This window comes from Bidens hawaiensis, unplaced genomic scaffold (assembly GCF_021521415.1).
Source record: "Bidens hawaiensis isolate Kalapana, Puna unplaced genomic scaffold, B.hawaiensis_p1.1 tig00013590_1, whole genome shotgun sequence".
Classification (NCBI taxonomy): domain Eukaryota; kingdom Viridiplantae; phylum Streptophyta; class Magnoliopsida; order Asterales; family Asteraceae; genus Bidens; species Bidens hawaiensis.
The window spans coordinates 45,568-68,956 of record NW_027492153.1 but is presented as its reverse complement, the minus strand read 5'-3'; the positions used below and the strand labels follow the sequence as shown (position 1 = coordinate 68,956).

Genomic DNA, 23,389 nt, shown 5'->3' with positions numbered 1-23,389 from the left:
TCCAAGTATCTCCGTGCACGTCCAAGCGATATAAGGCATCGTCTTCCTAACCTGAAACTCACACTAACATGCACACAAAGTCAGCTTGAGCTGAGTGAGTTCAAGTTTTTAATAACTATTATCAGTAATGGAAATTATGATAATCATACCAAAAGTTTTAAAAAAATAAAAGAGGACATTCATTAAGTCATCATTACCGAAGACTAGACATTCTCATACATATGTAAACATCCTTTAAATACATCTATATATATAACAACATATATATATATATATAACATTCACGTATAACATTCAGGGTCGAGCAAACGTACAACCCAAACACGTAACATTCAGCGCATGCAAACACAAAGTAGGCATGCACAACATTTAGTAGTCGAAACGACTACAACATTCACCAAATAGAGGCCAAACAATAATTTATATATATGTATATATATTAACATTCCAAGGCCTACCCTATTCTAGCAAGCCTATATAAAGCTGTTTAGAACATTTCATCCAGTAAGAAAACACTTAGGTGTGCATGCTAGCCAAAAAGTTAAAAGAGTAAAAAGGGCATCATGAACTCACCTGAAATCAATCGAACACCTGCAACGAGCTAGGAAATCCCTAAGTGCACAATCACAAGCAAGGGCTTGTAAATTTTACACAACGCGTTACTAAACTAGACCGTAAGAACACTCTTGCCTAATGGGCCGTTCAAGCCCAACACTTTGGTCCAAGGCCCAACAATTTGGCCCAAGGCCCAACAACTTGTCCCAAGGTCCAACACTTGGCCCGAGGTCCAACACTTGGCCCGAGGCCCAACAACTTGGCCCGAGGCCCAACAACTTGGCACAAGGCCCAACAACTTGGCCCGAGGCCCAACCCAAACCCAATTACTTTACCTCAGTGTGGAAAAATTAATTTTTTGATGCTCGGGGCTGTTGTGGTTAGTGCTTCGTCAATCGAGTCGGCGGTGCGCGAATTTTCATTTAAACGTTAAAGTAAGAGTTGTAAAAAGGAACCGTCAACCCTATCAACTCGGGTGACATAATCTTGATGAATGAAAAGATTTAAAATGAAATTTGGTCCATTCGGGGTTGATTCATTAATAAATGGTTTTAAGGTTTATTACACGCGCATTCGACCCGATTTGATTGTTCTTGGGCCTTGGGCCAAGTTGTTGGGCCTCGGGCCAAGTGTTAGGCCTTGGGCCAAGTTGTTGGGCCTCGGGCCAAGTTGTTCGGCCTCGGGCCAAGTGTTCGGCCTCGGGCCAAGTGTTCGGCCTTGGGCCAAGTTGTTGGGCCTTGGGCCAGAGTGTTGGGCTTGAACGGCCCATTAGACAAGAGTGTTTTTACGGTCCAGTCTAGTAATGTGTTGTGTATAATTTACAGGCCCTTGCTTATGATCGTGTACTTAGGATTCTCCTCGCTCGTTGCAGGTGTTCGATTGATTTCAGGTGAGCTCATGATGCCCTTTTTACTCTTTTTACTTTTGGGCTAGCATGCACACCTAAATGTTTTCTTACATGATGAAAGTTTTTAAATGAGTTTATATAGGTCTGCTAGTATATGGTAGACCTTGGGATGTTAAATATATATATATATATATATATGTATATACATTATTTCTTGGCCTATATCGGGCAACGTTGTAGTCGTTTCGACTACTGATGTTGTGTATGCCTACTTTGTGTTTGCATGCACTGATGTTACGTGTTTGGGTTGTACGTTTGCTCGACCCTGATGTTATACGTGGATGTTATATATATATACTGTGATATATATAGAGATGTAATTGAAATGATGTTTACATATACATTTTGTATATGTATGTATGAGGATGTTTAGTTCGGTAATGATGATTTGATGAATGTACCCTTTTACGCTTTAAAACTTTTGGTATGACTATCATAACTATTATTTAATGATATTATTTACTTAAAACTTGAACTCACTCAGCTCAAGCTGACTTTGTGTGCATGTTAGTGTGAGTTTCAGGTTAGGAAGAGGATGCCTTATCGCTTGGACGTGCACGAAGCTACTTGGACGGTGAAGGGCATACGGGAATTGAAGTTTCATTATTAAACATTTATTTTTAAACGTTTTTATTTAAAGATAACTATGTTGATTTCGGGCAAAATTCCCGGGTTTGGGAACTTATTTTATTATTTATGTTTTCCGCTGAATTATACTCTGAGATGTTGGTTTTAATGAAAAGAATTTTTTTTAAGCTTAATTATTTTACAAGCGTTCTGAATGATTACCAACTGTGGGGTTCCCGGGGTTCGGGGCCTTACAGGCTATATGTAAACAAAGCCCATTTGGGCCTAAGAAAATAATATTAGTGCATGAGGCTTGCACTATAAATATGCAAGACACTCATACACACACAACCTTTTTGCAAAAATCATAATCTTATCCTCCCAACAACTACAAAATTCTCTCTTCTACCTCTTATCCGAAATAACTAAGCTTCAAACAAGATCCGAGATCTCGGTTCTTTTAGTATGATTTCCGCTAACACTAGAGAGATTGATCCAAGAATATTGTTGTTAGATCCGGTTTCGGAACCTACACGAATTCTGAATTAATCGTTGCGGCACTATCCAAATCATCTCGAAATCAACATTCTATCTTCAATTTATCAACAGCCTTTGCAGATCTTAAAATCATTACATGAAAAGTCCATGATGTTATAACGTATGATATTTTTTATATTTTAAATAACAATGGATCAAATGGGAAAGTTGATATTAATTATTACTAATAAATTATATTAAATTAAACAAACTTATTAAAAATAAATATGTGAGACTAACGTGTAGATTTAACATATTAGTTCTAATACGCGGTTCACTACTGCGATATTATCAATAATTCTTCGAGTAAAATTTTTGTGACAATTATTTTCAATATAAATCAAGTTGCTACAATATATAAAACAAACGAACTTACTTTAAAATATTAATCGAAGAGCGTAACAATAAGCGTTTACACAGGTTCTTAAAGTATGTGTTATCATCGCACTTATGGCATGAACTGATTGCCAGATCAGCAAACCACGCCATAGACCACCATAACATGCAGTCGTGGTTGACGGTGCGAGGCAACGCCCAGACTTCTGGCCACGAAGTGGAAAGAGAAAAATATAAAATTGGTGGGCCATGTTTAACCAAAACAACACTTAATCTGATCCATTGAATTAAACCTTTTAAATAAGAACCATTAGATTGGTGTTGGAAAAGTAGAATTTGGAAAAAGAATCCATAAAAGATGGAGCCGAAGAACTGGAATTTGTTTAGACAAGAATAGAACCAGAACAGAACACTGTGAGCTTGACTTAATCATCGTCGTTCTTGTAATCCGATCCATGAAATTGAAGCACACGGGATGGAAACACAGAGACTGGATGTTTAATGGAGATTATATCGGCGTTTCGTGAAACAAAAAGTGTAGAACGTGGCTTGCCTAAAACCTAATCAATAATCATAAGTTTAGGTCATTGGGCTTGAGGAAGTATTCTAAAATTTCAAGAAACTTCAACGGGTTGGGCTACGCAACTAGAGGTGCACAAAAAACCCGAAGCCGAAACCGGACCCGAAAAAAATACCAGGAACCGGTTTTTTTAATACCCGGGTTTTTGATACCCGACCCTACCCGTAGGGTACGGATAAAGTATGCATTCCAGTACCAAAACCTGTACCCGGAACCGGACCCGATTTATACCCGGTAATACCCAAAACCGGAACCGGGTTTCTCCAATACCCGTAACCGGGTTTTTCAAATACCCGATATTTATATCCGAAATTACCTAAAAAATACCCGAAAATACCCCTAAAAAGTGCAACCTCTTAAAAAATCCAATCTATACCGAAAAATACCCGGGAAAAAGCCAAAGAAAACCCCAAAAAAACCTGAAAATAGGGTTTATTCAGTACCCGGAAATAGGGTATTCAAATACCCGGTTTTATACCTGACCCGAACCTGATGCATAGGGTATGGTTTTTAAAGACAATTCCCGGACCCGAACCCGGCCCGGGTATTTCCAATACCCGATTTTTCAATACCCGGTCATATCGGTTCAAGCTCTTAGATCGGTCAAATTATGAGATTAAGTTCTTGAATCTTATTGCAGCCACCACTGGCACCGCCGCTAGATGATTGAAAGCTACCTGTGTTACCGCCTACCGGTGTTCATAGAGGCTTAAAGGAAGAAATGAAAAGCAAGAAATGGGGTTTGGTTGCCGGAGGAATGGAGGCAGTGTACGGAGTGTGGCCGGCAAGGGCGTGGGAAGAAAGGGGTTGGTTGGGGAGTTGGGGTTAATTACGTATATTATTATTTAAGAAATAAATAAATAAATATAGGTAAAATGTCATTGTTATCACTGACTTAACGATGAAATTTAATGGAGTTAATGATTTGGACGTAATTGATAAGAAATGGAAAACCTCAATGGTCTAATTGCACAAAATAAACTTTTTGAACGAAAATTGCATAATTGATCAAATCTTATGGATGATTTTTACACTTTATTCTTTTTTTTGTTTACGAAATAACACAAAGTAATGATTTGTTTCATTCTCATAATTGACCAAATAAGGCAATGAAGTAAAAATGATCTATTTCATTTGTTCGCCCATTCTATTATCGTTTACCAAAGGAACCGTAAAAGACCCATATAAAAGGGAATGCGTGAATTAAGGAGGTGGGGGTGGTATGCGTGTGTGTGGGGTTGGGTGGTGGTTGTCACACCCCAACCTATGTTATCAGCGGGGTGGGGGGGGGGGGGGGAGATGCATGAATATGAAAGTTGGAGAAAAGATAATTTTACAATTTAGTTGTTTTAATCTATTTTGGAGCTAACTATAATTACTAGGTTTTTTATAATGGGTTACGGCTCTTTGATAACCAGTTTAACAAAACAAATTATCAACCATGACCACACACACTATGACATTAACTACACATGATGTGTCTTTTTTGATACAAGCATTCTGTTATTTTATATCTTAAAGTACCAAAAGTATCGACATGCATGTGACCTCTTACCATTTGGCAATAGGCACCATAACCTTTATATAAACCCAATTTTCCAAGCTATTCATAAATTGAAAGAAAGCATGTCTCCCACGACGGTAGACAAGTAGAAAACCACACACTATCCAAAAGCCAATAGCAAAACCAATGGCCCCACTAATATAAAACCCTCTTTCAAGATCATCTATGTATACCCCTTCATCCTCACTTTCACCAATGATGAGTGGAGCATCTACCGCTTTATCTCCAGGACAAACTTTGGGCAAAGGATCTCCACATAATCCTATATTTCCCGTATACCTTGAAGGTTCAAAAGACTGGAGTTGAGTGCTGATTGGAATTCTCCCTGACAAATTATTATAGGACACGTCTAGATAATTTAATGAAGTCATCTTAGAAATGCTTGATGGTATTCCTCCTGAAAACTTATTTCTAGACAGATCCAAAATTTGAAGTCCTTTCATCTCACTAATTTCTGGGGGAATCTCTCCAACTAGAGAGTTCATTGACAAGTTTTGTGCAATTAATTCATGGAGATTGGTTAGGTCATATGGAATCTTTCCAGTGAGATTGTTGCTTGATAAATCGATGCTCTTCACCAGTCCTAGGGTGCGACTAAATTCACGTGCACTTCCTTGCCACTTGATTATTGCATAGTCAACATACTCACTGCTGTGGGTAATGTTAAATATAAGACGATGAACATTTTGATGTGACGAGAATCTATTTTGAACCAAGGAAGTGAGATTAGTGAGACATGAAGGGATGGTTCCATAGACATTGTTCATAGACAAGTCTAGAATTTGTAGATTTACTAATTGACATAATTGTATAGGGATCATTCCAAAGAAATTATTTGATGTCAGTCTAAGGGCATACAAGCTCGAAAAATTTTCCCCAATCCAACCAGGCATGTAACCAGAAAACTCGTTTTCCCCCAATTCCAAAAATGTTAATTTGGTGCAACGCTTTAGAGAAGCTGGCAGTTCTCCTGAAAAGTTGTTGTTGTATAAAGACAAGACCTCGAGATTTATCAAATACTCAATAGAGGTGGGAAGCCTTCCACACAAATTGTTTTGTCCTAGATTAAGAACATAAGTTTTTTGAAACGCCACAAACAATCAGGAATCTCTCCGGTTAATAAATTGTATCAAGAAAGGATAAAAGCCCGTCAACAATTTGGCACAAAAAGGTGATCTTGCCGTAGAATTTGTTTCTTGAAAGATCCAACGTTTCCAACGTGGAAGAAACATTCTGTATAGGACCATAAAAGTTGTTTGAGCTCAAATCTATTATTGAAAATTTAGGGTCAAAATTTGACAACAAATCTGTTACTTTTCCGGTAATGTTGCTTGAAGAGAGATTCAAATATACTAATTGAGAAGGCCACGTGCTCCAAAACTCACGAGGAATTGTGTCAGAAATTGTGGTATTGGAAATATCAAGATAGCTAAGTTTTTTTAGTTTTTGAATCCATTTAGGGAATTGAGGGCCTAGCTTGCAGGAGCTCAAGTCAATTACTTCTACAAACGAAAGGCTTGACATGTGAGCTTCATGGGGAAATACTTTGAATGAGTTGTTTGAAAGATATATACCCACAATGTGTGACCTCCCAATGTTTTCAGATATGACACCCTTAAGAGCGTTTGAAGATACGTCTAACAATATAAGCTTTGGTAGCTCCCATACCTCTTTACTTACAGTGCCATTTAGCTGATTATTAGAAAGGGACAAATACTGTAAGGATGAAAAATTTTGGATGCTATCAGACAATGACCCTATGAATTGGCTACTTGAAGCCGTCAACCGTTGTAAAGTAACAGATGTGCATCCAGACAATCTTTTCAAGAAATCAGGAAAGTTGATAAGCATTGAGTTTTCATTAAGGTATAAATATTTCAAACTAAATAGATTTCCAAGATATTTGGGAATCCCATTTAACTTGTTGCCAGATAAATCAAGCTCTTCAAGTCTATTGCTAGTTAACCGGAACAACCAAACATACATGGATGAGTTGAGATTGTTGTTTCTAAGATTAAGGCTAACAATAGATGAAGACAAGTTGACAGATGGAGTATATGGACGCATGACCCGCGACAAGTCACAACCATCTAAACTTAAATATGACAGTTTTTGAAAACTTAGAATCACATTTACCCAATTATCTGCTCTAGACAAAGAATTACCATCCATTTAAAGAAATTTTAAGTTTGTGAGCTTTCCAAGCGCTTGGGGAATCGTTCCATTTAGAAGAGAACTATTGGAAAGGTAAAGGTATTGCAACTTGGTCAATGAACCAATTGATCTAGGAATGGTTCCATGAAAATGATTGTACGAAAGGTCAAGAAACGATAATTCGGTCAAGGAACCAATGGACTTGGGAATGGTTCCATGAAAAGAATTGTTGGCAAGGACAAGAGACCTTAGTTCAGTTAAGGAACCAATTAACCTTGGGATGGTTCCATGAAAATAATTGTAGGAAAGGTCAAGATCACTCAAGTGGCTTAAGTTTAGCAGTGAAGGGCTAATCTTACCTTCAAGATCTCCATAACGCAAGAAAAGGCTTGTGATGTGTCCTGTTTGGTTGTTGCACGTGACTCCAAACCATTCACAACAATCACTGGTTGCTTCTTTTTCTTCAGTTGTCCATGTAGAGAGATATCCATTGGGGTCTTGCTGAATGTATGCTTTGAAATCAAGAAGAGAATGTCTCTCCTTATCGATGCACTTGTTATTACGAGCTCCTTCTGTAGTTGTAGTGTTAAACGATAGCAACAAAAGTGACCAAACAAGATGCAGATATCGATGCCAAATATTATTTCTCATCATGTTTCAAGACGTGTTGGTTATCTCTTATCTGATATATCAAGAAATATAAGCTATATATCAAGCTTTATACACTATCAAGATTTTTAGGCCTCAAAATGTAGTCAACCTAGTGGGGTTTTCCTGTTTGGATGGTTTAGGTCATCTTATTAGGTATCTTACAAGTTGAAATATATTCAACTTTTCGTTTCAAAAACAAATATATATTCAACTTCATCCTTTGAATAAATGAATTAACTGTCCCAAATTAGACTTCTGAAGTGACATAAAAGTCTTGGCAATGTGAAAACGCAAACAAAAAAGGTCAAAAAGAAAGAAAGAGCAAGCCATATAATACAGGCAGCCTATATACTCAACTATTTTTTTTATTTAATCAAATTATTGAGGGTATGTTTGGCAAAACTAGTTGGTAGCTGTTAGCTGGAAGCTGATAGCTTGTAGATGTAGCTTTTTAGATATATTTAGGTGTTTGACAGAGTAGCTGAAGCTTTAATAAAACTAGTTGTGTACTCGCGTGATGCGGTAGGGTGGGCGCACAACCTAACATCAACCACATGTTGGTACATGATTCACCTGATGACAGTGCACACATAACCCGAATGTAGACATGTAATTTGTGCAAAGGCGGTACGTGTGTAACCGGTGGCAAAAATCAAGAAGCAAAACTGAAATATACAATAATTTCAAATAGATGAATTTTTAAACCAACATGTTTTGATCCGAATCTCGTTTCGACCCGACATTGTTCTAATCTGAAACATGTTCTGACTTGACCCCTTTCGACTCAAACTGTACCGACACGAACAAAACTAAATTAACCCTTTTTGTATCGACTAGTTCCGACCCTAATTTGGTCTTACACATGACCCGAGCTCGCCTAATTTGGTCTTACACATGCCGATTTATCAAGTCACAGGTTGGACCGGATGTCAAAACCAGATCACATCATCAATAATATATATACAAAATTACAAAAATATAAATAAATATAATAAAGTTTCAATATTCATGGAGCTTAAAACATACATTACAAGAAATATCACTTGCTATTTTAGAAAACAAGAAAAAATTTTAAACAAAAAACACAAAGAACCAACAGATGTTTTAAAAAAATTTTAAAAGAAGCAAAGAGAATTTTAGGTTTCACAACAGAAAAAAACAGCGCAAAACTGGGTTAGAGACATGCCATTCTACAAACATTGTCTTCTACATCCGGTTCAAATGGCCAGTGGTTCTCCGGTGGAACCCAGTTCAACCCAAAAGGGTTCAAATGTGTATAAACCGGCCCTATGAGCAAGACGGTTCCCGGTTCAACAAGCCTGGTCCGAGTTTAAAGATTTGACAAATTAATCAACAAATAGAAAATCTGGCCCAAAGTAGAACTTAAGGATTCACAAGTCTTCACATACATATTTGTTGTATGCTATTCTTACTTTTTCTTTCATTTTTCTTTTATAAAAGAAATAACAAGGTTATGTAGTGTAACAACCCTAAACGTAGGGTCCGAAACTTTTTCGATGTAATCCAATAAACAATCAATAAATTTATTTAAAACTCTTTTCTAGTTGAATTGTTTTAGAAAGGTTAAGAGTAACCGATATTCTTAACGATTTATGGAAATTCAGGCATAATGGATTGTAGTAGGCTTGACCCACCAACTCTTAAACAGTTAATGGAAATATTGTATATGAATAAAAGTATAAAACTAGACCCATTAGCACTTAGACATTATACGTAGGCTAGGCCTAAATAACCGAATTACAATAGATTCAACCGGCCCATATTGTTCAAGTTGCCCATAATACTTAGACCGGACCAATTTAGTGAACCGAACTAATAGAATGAACACAACAAATATTTTAGGCCCAAACCCATTTAAATTTAGTTAGTTGACCCACTTGATCGACTCTGGTATAGTTAGGGAATCTGCAATGGCAGAGCCAGGAATTTTTTCCTATGGATTTGGGAATTTTGGTGCTTGATTCTTTTTCGGCGTCAAAATTTTTGGGCTCGGATGGATCGGGTCGGTCATTCGGTCAAATAAATAAAATGCAATATCACTATCATACCAAAAAAAGTATACATCATTAACATTAAAAAAAACAAAAGTCATATTAAATAAAAAAGAAAGAGTCGGCCTGTCGTTGTTATCTGGTTGAAGTCCGACAGGTGAGTGCTAAGGCCGTGAGGCAATGGTTGAAGCCTTGAGGCGAACTAGCGAAGGTGATGAGATGAAGGACGCAAACATCAGGTCGATAGAAACAGAAATTGGCCGGTCATTGTTTTTGTTTTTTTATTTAATTTTTATTTAGGTATTATGCTTAAAAATGTGAATAAGTATGTTTAAATGTCAATTGTGTTGGGCTTATTGACCAAATCCATTAATTATTTTCGGATTTTTTTTATTATATATATGGATTATTATTGGCCCATTTATGATGGTTGTTATTCATTTTTATAGTTTTTTAAGCTTTTTATATTTTATAAAAGAAATAGTTATTACTAAAAAAGTTTTAACTAAAATTTTCATAATTAGTGGGTTCGAATGTTTTTTATTTAAATGATACTGAGTTCGCTCGCTGAAAAAGAATGGGTTCGCTCGTTAATTAGATACTATAGGCTATATATAAAACCGAAAAAAACCGGGTTCGGCCGAACCTGGTTGACTCAATGTGGCTCTGCCACTAGGAAACTGGTTGTGTGATTTTAAATTTTATAACTAATGTGTTTATATAATACTAGCTTGAGACCCGTGTATTACATGTGTAACTAACTACAATTAAATATTTAATAAATAATCAAAATACAAATTTAACAATATACTTAGCATGCACCGTTAATACAAAGTCATCGCACAATTACAACGATTTAAATATAAACAGTTATACAGTTAATTGACCTTATTTGTTGTATTCCTTTGAAATTACACTGAGATTTTTTAAAAAAACGAAACATATAAACATACAAAAAAAAACATAACAAATAAAAGATTATTATTAATTAAAAATTATAAAAATAAAGATACAACAATATATTTTTGGAGATATTTGAGGAGGTAGAGCCATTTTTATCCTTTTTGGTAGATTTAAATATGTAATAATCAATTATTGATAAAAAAAGGTTCAAAATTATTATTTTGGGCCATATTTTTCAGCCTATTAGTTTCAGGCCCAAATTGTAAAACTAAACCCATTGTGGAAACCGAAAACAAAATAAGAAAACCAAAACCGAATTTTCATAACGGGTCCACTCACAAAAACTCTCTTGTTCTGTCTTTTAGAAGTATTTTTGAATAATTAAGGTGTTGATTATGATGGCAAACCACCGTTCTTAATATATTACAATAAGAATCTATTATCTCAAAAAATGAGTATATTGGCCCAGTTGACTTGTTACTGTTTTAGCTGACTTTTAACGGGTTAAAATGGTCACCTCTATATTCAACAACTAGTCACCTTCCCGCTTGTGCATATGGCAATTATATATTTGTTCATAATGTTTTTATGTAGGTTTTTGTGGATGCTGAGAATTGGAGGTGGGGTTTTCCCTGTGATTAAAAAACCCGATTATCTTGTTAAACGTGAATATCGTGTTGATAAAGGAGTAGCCCCAAAATGTTAAATTGTCTAATGTAAGTTCATGCCTTTATTATTATTTAGTTAGTAATGGTTATGCTAAAAACCGTTCTAGCATAATGTGACTAGGGGTGCTCATAAGCTGTTGTAAACTGACCATTTATTCATTTAGTTTTTTATTTTAGGAAAATATGCATTTATGTATAAGTATTATGAACCATCTTTATCACTTGTAACAATTTTACATCTTTATCGTTTAACTAAAATGAATTTCATTAGAAAGTTTAGTTTTATAAATTATAAATCCTGATGATTGATTAATCCAACGTGCATATCGGTATGTTTGATTCAGAATAAGCTGAAGTTATTTTCATTTATTTAATTAATATTGACTTTGCAGGTAGAACAGAATATGGAAAACCCAGGGTATCTTTTTTTCTGTTCTTCTACAACTTTTATAGAAAAAGCACCACAAACTGTTACCTATAGGTGGGGTGTCTGGTTAGCAGGTTGAATTGTTAAAACCTGAACATGACCCATTTATTTATTCGTATCAAAGACATCAACTCTAGCCCACTAACCCAGACATGTTTAAATTTGTGTAACCCAAGCACGGCCCGTTTAACCCATTTATCTAAGCGAGTTAAATGGGTTGACGGGTCATAATAAACTTCTAAACAGGTTGGGTGGGCTGTAATAAACGGGTTAAATGTACACGAAAGTAACATGAGATTCACGGGCTGGGTTTGTCTAAAGTGTTCAGGTCAGTTTCGGGTCAAACCCGGCTGGTTCACAAGTTGACCCGCTTAGCATATTTATTTATTTCTTTTTTATAATAACCTAAACTGTTTGTTTTTGTTTTGTTTTGTTTTTCTTTTTTTGTCATATTAAAATGGCAATAACAAATTGGCATAGTTTGGACTAGGGGTGAGCATGGGTCGGTTTGGGGCGGTTTTAGGTTAAATCCAAAACCATAACCGATATGTCGGTTAATGTATAACCATAACCATAACCGATCCGTTATGGCGGTTTCAGTTATCAGTTTTGACTTTTGATGTTTATAGAGAGTCGGTTATTGGTCGGTTAACCGTAAATTGAGCCTAAAAGTTTGGTATCAGATATTAAAAAACACGACATTATATAATTCAACAAAATATATATTCGGTAGCTTTAGTACTAAATATTTAAAAAAACGACTTTATATGATCCATCAATGAAATTCAAGTTAATTCAATAACTAACGTTGAATCGAAAACATAAAAATGGTACAATCCGACAATATGTTTTGTGAAAGTTAATCCCAAACATATTGTTGGTTAAATAAATGGGTCGGTTCGGTTATGATGGGTTTGGAATTATCTTTAACCAAAACCGACCCGTATTTGACGGTTTTCAAAAATTCATTGAACCGGCCCATTGGTTATCTCGGTTATTGATTAAAATCGGCTTGGTTATGGCGGTTAGATTTTTTTTTGAAAGGGGGGCTAAATGACAAGGATTAATCACTTGGGGGGCTGGAAAAATATTTATATCAAAAGGGGGGTTGCCTCCATTTGTAATGGCGGGGAGTTTTAAAAATATAGGGGTGTCGGAGTTACGCCAGAGAATGTAAGAACTCCCCGCCATTCTTAATGGTGGTGACTGCAAAAGTATCTCCCCTCCCTTTCTAACGGAGGGGAGTCTAGAAAAGTTATCTCCCCTCCATTTGTAACGGCGGAGAGTCTACAAAATGTTTTTTTATACAAAAGTTTTGGGTACTGATGCTACTTTAAAATTTGAAGTTCTGCAAAACTATTTTGTAATATTGTTTTTAAATTTCAGCCATCAAAATCTTGAACCACCTGCTTTGAAGATAGATATATCTCATGTATGAACCTCATTTTAAAACATCGTTTCATGCGTTGCAAAGTACTCACGTAAAAGAAATTAGTCAAGAAAAAAGTTAGTTAAGAAAATCACGTGTGGCGACTAAAGAAATACACACGAAGTTTACAAAAAACTGTTTTGTAATATTGTTTTTAAATTTTCAGCTTTTAAAATCTTGAGCCATGAACTTTTGTAAGATTAATTTAAATTTAAATTAAAAAGATTCTCCTCCTTTTGCAAACTTCCTGCCGTTACAAATGGAGGGGAGATAACTTTTCCAGACTCCCCTCCGTTAGAAAGGGAGGGGAGATACTTTTGTAGTCCTCGCCATTAAGAATGGAGGAGAGTTCTTACATTCTTTGACATAACTCCGACACCCCTATATTTTTAAAACTCCCCACCATTACAAATGGAGGCAACCCCCCTTTTGAAAAAAAATATTTTTCCAGCCCCCCAAGTGATTAATCCTTGTAATTTAGCCTCCCTTTCAAAAAAAATTCTGACGGTTAAGGTTCAGTTAAAGGTTATGGCGGTTAAGTTGCTCACCCCTAGTTTAGACATAATTGCTTTAAAGAAATAATCATAATATGTAAATTAAGAATTTTATTGTATTAAAGCGTAATAAAAGATTAAATATTTTTCCCCACGTCTAACAAGTCGTGTTCGTGTTAACTCGCCATCTCAAGTTGGTGTGCAAACGAGCCAACCCAAACAAGAACTGTTAATTAAACATATACAACAACCTAAAGCCAGACTGTTTATGTGTTACGAATTGCAACCTTACTAAAGATGTTATAAACAATAAAACGATTTAGAAAGCTTTATGCTTAAAATAGTCCATGTGTCTTTCAACTCATTTACCTTTAAGCTAATTTAATTCCCATTTTAAACCGCGTTTTATAAATATGTATTAATATGATGCTGACATGTATGACCGAGCAAGGGGAGTAGAAAAAGGAAACAAAGATGTGAAACTTGAATATTTGGAAGAAGCATTCACAACATCAAACTGGCTAGTTAGGATTTACAAAGTTAAACCACCCACCAACAAATGCTAGTTTTCTAGAGTTATGTTGAGTGTGTTACAGATGAATATTCATAGGATTCAGACTGTGTTTTTGATAATGAGTCGTAAAATGTGCAGACCATGTGTTATAGGGATAGCAGTGAAACCCGAACTCGATGGGAAAACCCGATACCCGACATAATTGGGACGGGTCTGGGATTAGTTTTTAAATTTTTCGCGGGTTTGAGACGGGTCTAGGATTTCTAATATACCCAATTACCCGATAATATAGACCTATTTACCCGATTATGTACCCGAAGTACCCAATAACTATATATCTATATACATATATATATATATATATGTGTGTGTGTGTATGTATATATATGTAAATATAAAAATTAATATTTCTAATTTGTGTTAACTTGTATTAAATTTTTTACATTCTAGTAATGTTCAAGACTATTAAAAGGATATTATATGTATATCAATAAACAATCAATTAAAAAAAATATATTGACTAGTTGCATGTTGTTAAAACCTGAAGGGTATAACCTACGGGTATTTTTAATAAACTAACGGGTATACCCGAAACCCGTGGGTATACCCGAGACCCGATGGGTAATTACCCGATAAATACCCGACGGGTCTGGGACAGGGTTTTATAACGGTCCGGGAATACCTAGACCCGTCCCAGACCCGACCCATTGCCATCCCTAATGTGCTAAGTGACACTTTATTTTTACTTTTTTTTTGGCATCATGCCTTGAATATGCTAATTTAGGGTGTGTTTGGGATTTCTTATTTAAGTTGAAAAGGCCTTTTTATGATAAGTGGAAAAGGACTTACGACTTTTTAATAAGGAGTTTCCAAAAAAGTGTTTGGATTAACATAAGTCAATAAGTTGTTTTTTAAAATATCAGGTTTTAACTTAAGTATAGCAAATAGATCATAAACAACTAAGTTTTTTTACACATGAATATGTGTCACACATATAACTCACCATAAACATAAAATAAATCTAATAAGACGGGTAACTAAAACATCAAACTTCAACAAACTCTATATACATAAACCTCACCATTACTTAAGTTAAATCCAAGACTACTAAAATCACCAAAACACCAAACATGTTTCAACCAAACAACTCGCAAACGGATTGAAACATCAATTACATAAGAATCAAACGGACTTAAAATCGAATTGTACAAACCTGGTGACCTGTATTTTTCGAATTGGACACCATCGTGTGTTTTTTGATAGAATGAGATGAGGAAGGTTCATATTAATAAGGAGATTAGAGGAGCGAATTCAATGTTAGCAGGGGTAGTTGAGAGTGGCAGATACTCGAATTCAATTTAATCGATGAGTTGGGTGTGTTTTAGGGGAGCAAATTCAATGATCAAAGTAAGGCTTAAGTTTGAAGATAGCTGGGTGTTATAGATAAGGAGCTGGGTGGAATAATGATCGATGGCATATTGGCAGGGGGTAGGCGAAGTGGAATAATGTTAGAAGTTGGGTGTAAAGGGAGATGGGTGGAATGAGATAAGGGGATAAGTTACCATATCCCAACTTATTAAAAACTTATTTTTTAACTTTATCAATAAAGAGAAAGTTAAAAGAACTTATTGGTTCCCACACACTATAGTACATAGTACAAAGTTATGTTAAGAACAAGATTAGTTTTGCCTTTTTTCCGTAGTGTTATTGTGGTTAATCAATTTGAAAAACAGACAACACGATCACGAAATTCTAGGCAGTTATGCCAATGTTAGTTACACTGTTCTGATGATGCACGTACAACAATCCACGTCTCGTCATTTTTTTTTTCTTTAACAGTGTGGTTACAAGTCGGACGCAATTAGAGGTGACGTAACGAGCAAGTTGGGCTTAATGGGTAATGTTTTGTGAGAGTTGAAACTTTGATTGAAAAGGTGCGTGCCTAAAGGGGATGGCATGCATAGAGGTGTACCTTCCGGTTAACCGAAAACCGGTTTTTTTCGTAACCGGTTTTTTTTTGGCACGAAATAACCGGTTAGACCGGTTAATCGGGCCAGGTACTAACCGGTTTTGGAAAATTAATAAAAAAAGAAAATCGGTTAACCGCTCGGTTATTAACCGATTAAAAACCGGTTTTTAATAAAAAAAATTAAAAAAAAATTGGTTAACCGGTTCGGTTAACCGGTTAGTAACCGGTTTTGAAATCAAGAATATAAACCGGTTACTAACTGGCGGTTAGAATCGGGGTTACAGTGTGCACCTCTAGGCATGCATCCTGTGGATTTTATTATCCCGGGTGTTCGAGTAATAAAATTAGTAGAAGACTTCTACAATAATATTTATGAAAACCAAACGCCTTGCGTATGTGAAGCAAGCGCTGCCGCCTCACATCTAATGCTTCAAGGGCGCCTCAGAGCGCTTGACACCTTTCAAAACCAATAGTTTGGACATCAAAGCAAGTTTTGGTCGATACTTGGTAACTAACATAACTAGTCGTCGGATATGACTACAAAAACAATACAATAAAAACAGTCCATACTACCCCTTTCCTTCCATTTTCTTAATGATGATTTTACGTACCTACCAATAGAGATGTTCAACGAAACCGGTTCCTGGAACCGAACCGGTGGACCCGAACCGGACCCGAACCGGTTCCTACCCGTTTTTTGTAGGAACCGGACCCTATCTGATTCAACCCGATGATCCGTGACCGGTTCTTGCATTTCTGAGTGGGGGCGGGTAGGAACCGGAACCGGTTCCTAACCGGTTCTAGCCGTTGGATCGAATATAGCCGTTGGAAATCGTTTTTTTTGGCCGTTTTTTGACCGTTGGGGTCAAAAATAGCCGTTTTTTGGCTCCCATAAGCACCCCACTACTAGTATAAATAGGTATTTAATCGTGCAAGACGGACTTGCTTCGGATGAGGTTACATCGGTTATAAACGATTTTAGACTAATGATACATGAAGTTTTTAAGAAAAGTAAAAAAAGACAAATGGAATATAGAAAATTTTGTAAAGATACGGGAAGAAAAGCTTTGGAAGCTAATTGGGATGTACCTCATCGATGGAATTCCACTTGCATAATGTTTCAAAGTGCTTTGAAACAAAGAGAAACTTTACAAATGTTTCATTCTAGTCTTGCCGAGAATGATTTGGCAATCCCCCTTTTCAAATGAGAAATGGGAAATTATCAATGACTTATCGACTTTTCTTGAAGTTTTTAAAACATCAACTACGAAACTATCGGGAACGTATTATCCGACAAGTCCCTTGGTTCTTTCGGAGTTATTTTTAATCGTTAACAATCTTAAAGAATTTGAAAATAAAAGTCCAATGTTTTCAAACATCATATTACCAATGAAGTTTAAATTAAAAAAATACTTTCTTGAATTGCCACCGGTTTTTACTTGCGCCGCCGCTTTAAACCCAATGTTAAATGTTACGGGGGTTGAATGTGTGATAGACGAAATTTTTTCAGCCTTAGATATGCATGAAGTTGACCCAAACTTTTCAACAGAGGCAAAAAATTATTTTAACTTGAATTTTAAATTTATGTATGACTTTTATTTAAATAAATATGGGTCAAACATACACATGCCTATGCCGGGGGGGTCTTCATCAAGTTCAAGTGCTACTACAGTACGAGATCCCATGATTAGCCTTATGAACACCGTTCGCAACGTAACGGCTAAAAAACAAAGGGGTAACACCCCTTCAAGCGAACTAGGAAGGTATAGTGCAAATGATTACTCTACCGGTTTATCCGAAGAGGAATATGGCACTTTTGATGTTTTGGCTTGGTGGAAGGTAAAGGAAACCGAGTTTCCGATTCTTGCCACCATGGCCCGTGATTTACTAACCGTCCAAGCTTCTACGGTAGCTTCGGAATCCGATTTTTCTCTTAGTGGCAGGGTAATATCGGTGAGAAGAACAAGACTAAATTCGGAGTCGGTGGAGATGTGCATTTGCTTAAAGGATCACTTGGACTCAATCGATCGTATTCAACACGTAACCACTCTCGAAGATGAAACACCACTTGATGTTCGAGTGCACGACGAACAAGAAGGCATTTCTACAAGTAATTCCGAGGAAGAAGTCGCAACTGATGAATGTTCCCACTGATGAGTATTCCTCATCAGTGGCAACCTTCAGTAGTTGTCATCAGTGGCAGCTTTCCTACTGATTCAACTGATGACTATTCCCACTGATGAGTATTCCTCATCAGTGGCAGCTTTCCCACTGATGAGTATTCCTCATCAGTGGCAGTCTTCAGTAGTTGTGATCAGTGACAACCTTCAGTAGTTGTCATCAGTGGCAACCTTCAGTAGTTATCATCAGTGGCAACATTCAGTAGTTGTCAACTTGTCATCAGTGGCAACCTTCAGTAGTTGTCTTCAGTGGCAACCTTCAGTATTTGTCTTCAGTGGCAAACTTCTTCAGTAGTTGTCTTTTCTTCATCAGTTAATTGTTTATTTTTATGTTAATTGTTTTTTTTATTTTTCATGTTATACAAATACGAATCGTAGTTTAGAATCCAAATCGCAAACGAAAAACGAAAAAAAAAAAAAATTTACACTGTAACCGGTTGAAACCGGTTACGGTACAGGAACCGGGTTAGGAACCGGTAAGAACCGGTTAGATAGGTTAGGGGTCCAAGGGTGGGAGAACCGGTTCGGTTCCCTAACCGGTTCGAGCCTGGAACCGGTTTAAAAGGGGGTTTTGAATATAGGAACCGGTTAGGAACCGGTTCCGGTTCCTAGTCCCAAACCGTTTTGAACATGCCTACCTACCAATGAGTGCATAAAACCTTAAAACAGATGTCAAATCCTACAAAAGCAAACTGAAGCATACAAAGAGAATACACACCATCTTCTAAGGAGTTGGTGTTATGTTAGCATCATACTCATGGCTACATTCATTTATGCACACGGGTTCACGGAAACACGGTTTGTTTTTCACTTGGTACAAAGTGTCCTAAACTTAGGTTGACGGTGCGGCTTCATGGGTTTGATCATGCATCGACTTCCGCAGCCAGATTTTCCAGTTCCTGTAGCGCGCCTAAAGCAGCATTCCCGTAGTCGGGATCTATGCAAGACTTCACCACACCTGCCACTTGCTTCACTTTTGATTGCTACGTACAATTAAATGTGCATAAACAAATTCATCTTTTATCTGTTTATTTAATTTAATAGATAAAGAATGGCTAGAAAGTAGAAACAATCACATAATATACCTAAAGCTTTTATAGTAGCGTAATATAGGAGTTTTTTATACATTTCAATACACTGGATAGGGGTGCAAACGAGACGAGCTGCTTGCGATCTACTTGAGCCCGGATCAATAAAAAGCTCAAAACAAACCGAGCTATTTCAAGCTCAAGCCGAGCCCAAGCCTCAAATACAACTCATATAGTTATCAAGACCGAGCTCGAGCCTTGTATCGGACGCTCGTTTAGGCTCGTTGAGCCTTAACAAGCCTTGTGCATTTTTTAAGTTTTACCTATATTGGACTTCTATGTATTTTTAATTCCTCACAGTCGAGCTTGAGCCGAGTTTTGGCACGTTTAAGGTCAAACAAGCTCGAGCCAAGTTTAGGCACATTTAAGGTTTTTCTCTAAATATATATACATAATAAAAAAAGATATAAATTAATTAATATGAGCTTGAAAAAAAAACTCACGAGCTAAGCTCGAGCTTTAGAAAAAGAGCTCGAAACAACTCGAGCTCGAGCCCTCATAAGTCAAATCAAGCCAAGCTCGAGCCTGGTCAATCTCGTCGGCTCGGCTTGTTTACACCCCTAACTGTGGATGATTTTCATATAGTTTTGACTCATTCGATTCGTTTTATTTTTAGTTAAATGCTTTAGATTAACCCTTTTGGACCGTTAGAGATAAAACATAACCAAAATGGATTGAAATTGCCACATTTAAATTTAGGTCAATTTGGTTTATAATTTATTGTATTGTAGTTAGTAAAAGAAAAAAACAGATAAATAAGAAACATTTCAAACAGTTTACAAATCACCCATGCCATATTAGATAGTTACAAAAACAATGAATCATTATTTGAATGATAATGTTCAAATCATATTTGATACATGAACTATTTATGAAATTCAAAAAAATAATTAAGCTTTAATAAAAACAAAGTGCCAAATATGTTTACAAAAATTATAATATTTTAATAGCAATCTTAATAAATTTCTTGATAAAATGATTTATAAGGTTTTATGGACATTACACTAACAATTTGGGTTGGATCCAACTGAACAGTTTTCATTTAAGCTATCCTTCTTATTTTACTAGGTATAAAGCATGACTCATTCGTAATTAAAGGGATCAAAACAGCCACCTGTACATAATAAATATATAAATGATAAAGAATCTGTTTTCAACTTACCAGATGCTCATATTTGCTCTTCAACTCTTGATAAACTACAAGCTGATGCGGGTCTGTCACTATGACTGCGGTCCCGGGTCCACCCTGCAGCCCAAAGTCAGGTGGTATACACATGTTATTATTGTTGATCAAAACACGTAAACTATACAGAAAAAACGGGATTCAAATAAAATATGAAAATTTTAATACCATGTAAATAAATTGTCATCAAAATAATCATATTAAATTAGATCGATATGCCATGACTTGCAATTAAAATCATTTTAACTTTATGGAAAACAATTTTATAAGGAAGACTATTTATAGAAGTGATTAAACCTTGGCCAAATGGTGTAAGGTTAATAAACCAAGGTTTATTAACCCGAACAAATTTGTCCAATATTTATTAATTTCTATAAACACTCTTCTTAGTTCCTCATAATTCATTTCAATACCTATTACATGATCATAATTGTGAATCATTGAATATCGATCTGGTTTAACATGATTAAAATATAAAATGTAACATAATTCATATAAAAAAATAATAAATAAAGCTGGTTTTGATTATTAACATAAAATGTCAACAAAGTAAAAAAATCAAATATCATCGAAAACCAATTCATAACTTGATAGAAATATATAACTAATTACCTTACTGATACTACCCAAAGGCCTTCCAAGCAAATCACCAATTGTGTTACGTGAAGGCCGACCCCGCCTTCTTGATCCCGACACACCCTCACCACCACCATTAACTGCCGCCACCTTGGGTCTAACAACCCTCTTCGGCCTCCCTCTGGCCCTCAGATAATTACCCGACAATGGTACCGTCACCGCCTCAAACCCAATCCTCTTCGGTCTCCCCCGACCCCTCTTCACCCTTACCCCATTCAGCTTCCTACCCGGCCGCCCCAACCCAGCCTCCACCACCTGAATCTCACCACCACCACCAGGCCCAGCCACTTGAGCCTGAATCTTACCACCGCCACTAGAAGCACCACCACCTGACTTAGGCGGACGACCACGTCCCCTTTTCACCACCGCCGGCGTCTGAGTATTCTCAGACGCCGGTGGTGCTGGCAGTTGTGGTGCAACCACAACCCCATCATCACCCAACCCCAACGAAGCAAAAAGCGGCTCCGAACCGGTCCCAGTCCCAGTCCCAGTCCCAGTCCCAGTCCCAGTCCCAGTCCCAGACCCATAATTTCCACCAAGATCTTGACCACTAGCATTATACACAAACCGCGGCTCATAAGAATGAACACCGCCATCATACGGTTGCACCTCCTGCACCTGATTTTGTACCTGTACACCCAGCCCTAACCCGGGTACCGGCTTAAGCTTAGGTGGCCGACCCGGCTTCCTTTTCCCCGTACCTGACCCACCCGAATTCTCCAAAGCAAAACCAGCATGTACAACATTAGCATCACCACTACCACCACCAAATTCAAGTACATGTTGGTAATTGGTTTGAGGTTCACTAGATCTAACAGGCGGTGGTAACATATAAGAATGTTTGACCATAACAAGCTGACCCAAATTCTTCAATCTTTTCAAATGGTGAGTCAACAAGGTGGAGTGAGTTGGGGGTAAATTAGCAAAGTGTTTCTCAATATATTTAGATATTGCTTGCCTGCTAGACCCATCTTTATCTTTCAAAGCACTGATTGTAGCTGTTATCATCTGATTCATTCATTAATTAATTAACAAACAAACACAAAATAAGAAATATGAGTTTATTTATTGAACAATTAATATGGATTTATTAATTAATTGGTAATTGGGGAGAAGAAACTGTTGTTACCTCGGGGTAAGGTGGGTGGGTCTGAGTGGCCGGCAACGGAGGTGGGACGGTGGTCATCGGCGGTGGTTGATCGGTGATTGGGTCCATTGAGATGAGGGTTAGGTTTTGGTTTTGGTTGAAGATTGGGTCACTTTTCTTCACATGGAACTTTCATGATGAAAATACCAACAAACAAATTAAATGTACTCCGTTTTTTTTCTATTTTTTTTGTTTTATTTGATAACATATTATGATAGCATTCACATTCTAATCCTATCCTCAATTTTTGGTGAGGGTAGTTTTATATTGTAGCAAAGTGATTTATGGTGGTGTAAGTAATGAAGAAGAAATACGATGATTTTTTTTGTAAATTTGAAAAGTTAGTGTTCATATGTTATAATTTTTTAATATTTTTTGAAATTGGTTATGAATGGATGAAAAAAACTATAATAATAAGTGTATAAAAAATATTATTTAATTTAAAAAGTAAAAGATATATAATGATTTTAAATGTAATTTTAAGTTTGAAGATAGTGAAAGCGAAGTAAATGCTTTTAGAGTCACAATCCATTCATTATCCCAATCTGAATTCCTATAATTACATTAAAAATCACTAATTAACTATATTTACTTTCTATTTTTAAATTAAATAATACATAATACATTTTTAGGGCATTTACATATAGGGAAAATTCCCAAAATAAGTATTTGTAAAAACAAATTTCTAGTTTTAGGTATCATTTGCAAAAAATTCCAAAAATAGGTATTATAAACTAGTCGCGACGAGTAGTTTATAGAAACCAATCTGAACTTGCCACGTGTCCTTAAACTAACCGTAACGAGCACGTTCACTAATCAATCACTCGTCACGACTAAATAAGTTTCATGCCTCGTAATCAACACCCACGAGTAATTCATAAGTCCTTT

At 36.4% G+C, this 23,389-nt stretch overlaps 1 protein-coding gene and 1 pseudogene across 1 annotated transcript; both read right to left on the bottom strand.

Moving 5' to 3' along the window:
- Window positions 1-5,033: 5,033 nt before the first annotated feature.
- On the bottom strand, window positions 5,034-7,851 carry LOC143544506 (receptor-like protein EIX2; annotated as a pseudogene).
- An 11,257-nt stretch (window positions 7,852-19,108) lies between these two features.
- On the bottom strand, window positions 19,109-22,570 carry LOC143544505 (uncharacterized). The gene is made up of 4 exons (XM_077036600.1): window positions 22,484-22,570; window positions 21,331-22,362; window positions 20,698-20,781; window positions 19,109-19,430 (listed from the first exon to the last, which is right to left on the bottom strand). The coding sequence occupies exons 1-4, from the start codon at window positions 22,568-22,570 to the stop codon at window positions 19,311-19,313; spliced, it is 1,323 nt and encodes a 440-aa protein (XP_076892715.1). The 3' UTR covers window positions 19,109-19,310.
- Window positions 22,571-23,389: the final 819 nt, after the last annotated feature.

What these genes read in the sequence shown, in the direction of transcription:
- LOC143544505 (XM_077036600.1), bottom strand. Translation starts at nt 22,570, where the DNA reads ATGGACCCAATCACCGATCAACCACCGCCGATGACCACCGTCCCACCT. An exon ending in CCCACCCACCTTACCCCGAG is followed by an intron (nt 22,363 to 22,483) that starts GTAACAACAGTT and finishes TGAATGAATCAG; the next exon opens with ATGATAACAGCTACAATCAG. An exon ending in AGAGCAAATATGAGCATCTG is followed by an intron (nt 19,431 to 20,697) that starts GTAAGTTGAAAA and finishes AATTGTACGTAG; the next exon opens with CAATCAAAAGTGAAGCAAGT.